The sequence below is a fragment of the Benincasa hispida genome, chromosome 7 (genome assembly GCF_009727055.1).
Source record: "Benincasa hispida cultivar B227 chromosome 7, ASM972705v1, whole genome shotgun sequence".
Classification (NCBI taxonomy): domain Eukaryota; kingdom Viridiplantae; phylum Streptophyta; class Magnoliopsida; order Cucurbitales; family Cucurbitaceae; genus Benincasa; species Benincasa hispida.
The window spans coordinates 48,917,626-48,922,847 of record NC_052355.1 but is presented as its reverse complement, the minus strand read 5'-3'; the positions used below and the strand labels follow the sequence as shown (position 1 = coordinate 48,922,847).

General features: G+C 37.6%; 1 protein-coding gene across 1 annotated transcript in view; it reads left to right on the top strand.

Moving 5' to 3' along the window:
* The window catches only part of LOC120081532 (BTB/POZ domain-containing protein At1g67900-like), a 5,644-nt gene extending 1,019 nt beyond the window's left edge, over window positions 1–4,625 (top strand). The window contains exons 3-6 of the mRNA XM_039036495.1: window positions 1,088–1,660; window positions 1,761–1,830; window positions 1,924–3,186; window positions 3,812–4,625. Of these exons, the coding sequence (XP_038892423.1) occupies window positions 1,602–1,660; window positions 1,761–1,830; window positions 1,924–3,186; window positions 3,812–4,309 (1,890 nt within the window). The 5' untranslated portion in view covers window positions 1,088–1,601 and the 3' untranslated portion in view covers window positions 4,310–4,625. The remainder of the gene's footprint in view (window positions 1–1,087; window positions 1,661–1,760; window positions 1,831–1,923; window positions 3,187–3,811) is intronic.
* Window positions 4,626–5,222: the final 597 nt, after the last annotated feature.

Here is a 5,222-nt window from a genome sequence, read left to right as displayed (position 1 = left end):
CTTTCCCTTCTTTCAAAGTCACACCAACATTATTCTCCCTTGTTCTCTGTCGTGTATTTTATGTAAAAATGCCTTCTTTTACTCTACGGTTTGTTTTACAATATTATTATTACTGCTCATGACATTTTCTCTTTCTTTTTTCTGTTTGTTAAGAATGTTTGAAGGATTTTGTCATCCAAATATGTTTTTTACAGTGGGAAAATAGAATAAAAACAGATCATCAATACGAAGGGTCCTTCTTTTGTTATGGGAAACACGAGGGGCAGTGTTAAATTAGAGGGGCCATGATCAGCATAGTGAAGTGGAGGGTTTTGTTGAGGATTTGATAGGGATATAAACATATCTTAATTCCTGCTTTTGGACACCCTTTATTATCTTTTTTCTTCTTTTAATATTATTTCTAGATACTTGAAATCAAAGTTTGAGGCATAGATTGGAAAATTTAATTTAATTTTTTTAAAAAATGAAAACTTTTTCCTCCTTTTAATTTTGCTCTAATATTCGCCTTTTGAAATTTAATAATGGAGTGGAGGACTGAGGGGGAGGAGTACGATGTTGCGTATAAATTAGTGTTTGACTAAAATAATCTTTGTGAGAGAGCCCACCGTAAAAAAAATTGCTGTGGCAATGATGAGAGCGAGGGCCCGCCGGTGGGCGCTGGATAAGCACGTGGGCTTCTCCTTGTGAAGTGCACGCTGGCAGAGCGATGCCCCCATGGGGCCCTTAAAAAGTAAAAACCATATTCTTCTTCAAGTAACTTAGAAAAATTTTTTAAAAATTCCCCTGTTTATTGTTTGTGTATATATATATATTCCAGATTTTTCCCTGATGATTGGTTGGCCGATTGCATACCTGGCGAGCGTTAAAAGGGTTCAAAATCTTAAGCCTCGGGGTTGTTTTGTTCGTCTTAAATGTCAATTTCTTTAGCATTTTATCTATGTTTTCTCTCCCTTTTTCTAGATAGAGTAGTTATTCTGTACTGTATATTAAATGTGTGAGTTTGATGTAGGTAAGTTTTCTTTGTTCATTTTTGGCTTTTGATTGATAAGGGTGGGTGTGCTGTATTTGTATTTTGTTGGGATTGCAGTGACTTCGATTCGTTGTTTTCCTGTCCAAATCACATGGGGTAGAGAATTTGACTGAAAGGACAAGGCCATGTAATGTTTGATCTTCTGGGTTTCTGTCACTTGACTATTGCTGCTGCCTTAAATTCTGTATATAAAAAACACATATTATATCAAACCCACATCAACAAAAGCCTCTTGGTTTTCCTTTCTTCTTGGAGCCAATTCCTTGTTCAAGGAGAGTCCGTCTGTGTTTTTTGTACTCTGAAGGTTAAAATTTCTCAGATTTGGGAGTTAGAAGATAAGTCTCCATTAGTTTGGCTTAGTTGGAAAACTGAAGTACGAGATATTGGTGGTCTTTATGGTTCCTGTCTGGAGAAATTTGTCTGCTGAGGACCCCTTATGCTGCTGTTGGTAAACTTAAAGGGTGGCCTTTCATTGTCCAGAAGCAGAATAATTCCTTTGATGCATACACATCAAGAGTATCTGATGAATACCGAATCTTAGAAGGAAATAGGAGAAGAAGAAACATTCAACATGAAGTTTATGAAACTTGGATCTCGACCAGACACTTTCTATACTGCGGAGGCTGTAAGGTAACATCCTTTTTCAATCTTATTGTTGGAATTAATCCCTTGAAATATGCACTGATTTGGGACGATCCGAAGGGAATTTATATGTTTGTTCTCAATTCAGGTCAGTCTCCTCTGAAGTCTCTAGTGATCTCATAATTCAGGTGAAAGGAAGTAGATATCTGCTTCACAAGGTAAATTCCAGCACATTTTTGAAAGATTTATATCGTGTGAATGTGTGTTAGTGGGATCCATTTGAGCTGATTATTATGTTTCATGGCACACAGTTTCCTCTTCTGTCCAAGTGTTTGCGCCTGCAGAGACTATGCGCTGAGTCCCCTGATTCCCCACAGCATCAAATAATCCAGCTTCCTGATTTTCCAGGTGGGCTCGAGGCATTTGAACTATGTGCAAAGTTCTGTTATGGCATAACAATTACTCTCAGCGCCAACAACATTGTATCAGCTCGATGCGCTGCCGAGTACCTTCAGATGACAGAGGATGTTGAGAAGGGGAACTTAATTTACAAGCTTGAAGTTTTCTTCAGTTCTTGTATTCTTCATGGCTGGAGAGATACCATCGTGACATTACAAAGCACTAAAGCGTTTCCTTCATGGTCAGAGGAACTTGGTATCACAAGCAAATGCATAGAAGTGATTGCGTCAAAAGTACTTATTCATCCATCAAAAGTGAATCTTTCGCATAGTCATTCCCGAAGGCTTAAGGACGATATCTCGTGCAACGGTGCAGATAGCCAGAGACACAAACAAGCAACCAGGGGTTGGTGGGCTGAAGATGTTGCAGAACTGAACATAGACCTCTACTGGAGAACCATGATAGCTATTAAATCAGGTGGGAAAATGCCCTCCAATTTAATTGGAGACGCACTGAAACTTTATGCTTCAAGATGGCTCCCAAATATATCAAGAAATGGATCTGTTGATAAGCAGTCAGCATCCGACTCAGATTCAGACAAGGCAAACGAGATGTCTGCAAAGCACAGACTGCTGTTAGAATCATTAATAAGCTTACTTCCAGCTGAGAAAGGTGCTGTTTCCTGCAGTTTCCTTCTCAAACTTCTAAAAGCAGCCAACATTCTTAATGCCTCACCCTCTTCAAAAATGGAACTGGCCAGAAGGGTGGGAAGCCAATTAGAGGAAGCGATGGTCACAGATTTATTAATACCCTCTCTGTCATACGGAAATCAGATGGTGTATGATGTAGATATAGTAATGACCATAATTGAGCATTTCATGTTACAGTGGCAGAGTCCCCCAACAAGCCCTCCGAGATCAAGGATAGGTTTTGAAAGGAGAAGGTCTCGCTCGGCCGAAAATATTGATTTCGAGTTACAGGAAAGTAGAAGGTCTTCTTCAGCTTCACATAGCTCTAAGTTGAAGGTTGCAAAGCTTGTAGACAGATATCTTCAAGAAGTTGCTCGAGATGTGAATTTGCCCTTATCCAAGTTCACGTCGATTGCTGAGTCGGTGCCAGAGTTTGCAAGGCTGGATCATGATGATCTGTACAAAGCTATTGACATCTACCTTAAGGTAACTCAAAGATGTTATCCACTTGCTTTCCATAACTTCTACCATTGACATTATTTCCAAACAAATACTTCTAAAAGGTTTCAACATCACTCTCTAGGATGTGGGGGCACCGGTGCAAGTAGATAACCAACTCTATTGACCTTAAAATCTTGTCATTCTCACCATTTATTAGCAGTTGGGATAAGGCTGACCCACAAGAAAAAGTAGTGAAGATTAATTATTCTAAATTTAATTGTAATATCTCTGTGTTTGCATCCGAACTCCTAAGTACTAACTAGAAAATTCTTGGTTCAAGGTTTAAGAATGTTTAAGTTTCGGATGCCTATCTGATAACACTGACTCTTATGCTATATTTTAATGTAGTGTTTCAAAAATACATTTTGAAGCCATTATACTTGAGCATTTCCCTTCATGCTTACTCGATATATGATATGAATTTGATAGCTGAATGGCTTCTTTTTTAATCTCAACTTTGAAGAAAAACCTAAGAGCTCTATCTACATTGAAAACCAGAGCTCAGTTTTCAATAACTTTTCCAATCTATGCTAGATTTCAGAATTTATTTTCCTTGTAACAATTCACTAGAAGTTCAAATCACAGTTGAGTTATTGTTGCTGAAATTCAGGCACATCCAGAAATGGGAAAAAGTGAAAGGAAGCGACTCTGTCGAATTCTTGACTGCAAAAAACTCTCTGTTGAGGCTTGTATGCACGCTGCACAAAATGAGCTACTCCCTTTAAGGGTGGTGGTCCAAGTTCTGTTCTTCGAACAAGCGAGGGCAACAATGGCCGGTAGCAAAGTCGCCGAGCTTCCAAGCAACATAAAGGCGCTTCTGGCTGCCCATAATATTGACCCATCAAAGCCACCAGCGCCATTAAGTACTACCACAAGTGTTCAAGCAGAGGACCAACTGAGCATCTCAGGGTTGAAATCACCAAAATCCAAGATTTCTACGTTGCAGATGAAGCTGGCCGAAGATGACGATTTGAACGAAAATAGTATGCACCCTAATGGAATTTCAAGGCCTTCTAAGTTTAAGGCTCTCTGTTCTCTCCCCTCTCGACCGAAACGAATCTTCAGTAAGTTATGGTCTGCTAACAGAAGTATCATGGAAAAGAATTGAGTGAATTTTGTTGATTTTGGGGTTGAACATGTCTATTAAAGAAGTAGCATATTCTCTCTTCTTTTGGCTTTAATATTAGACACCTACTTTGTAAGTTGTAACCTTTTAGAAGAAAGATTTAAGAATCTCAATGTGCATTGCTGGTGTAATCTATATTAATAAGAGTACAAATTCTCAGGAATGTGGATCTATTGCTGGTACTTGGCCATGTGAAAGCCAATGTTCTTGTTCTTGAATACGAACAAGAATCAATTGTCCTTTCAATTCTTTTGAAGTTTTAGGACTTTCAGTGATGTGCACTTGCTTCTTGTTTTGACATTTTGTAGAACCTCATAATGGAGCATTGTCCTCCTCTTTCATTTTTGTTTTTAGTAATATTCCAAAAATAGATGATCAAACTTGAATTAGTTGGTTGATTTGAAATATTTTTCCTACCCTCCCCTTCATTGATTTGAGTGAATTGAAATGATTTCTTTCTTCAAGATGCCTCCAAAAGATGAGCCAAATTAAATTGGCTTGAAGACCGTGGTCGGTCTTGGATTTGGTATTAAGTGATGCGTTGGAATGTCAATGGATTGAACTCTCTGCTATTACTTGTGATTTGTGGGAAAATTAATGTCTGTTCTTTATTAGTAGTATTAGATATAAAGATTCCATTGGATTATTGATTCAATTATACAAGTACATATTATGAAAATTATAAATTAATTATTAAAATAGGGAAAATTGCAAAAATCACTCTAAAGTATAGTGGTAGTTACAATTATACCCTCAAAAGCTCTCAAGCTTATACAAATATACTTACATAATTTTAGAAAATGTAACAACTGTATAAGTTTGAAAGTTCAATTTTTACTTTGGTAGAAGTTTGATGACTCAATTATTACAATTGAAAGTTAAAATGTGTGATTAT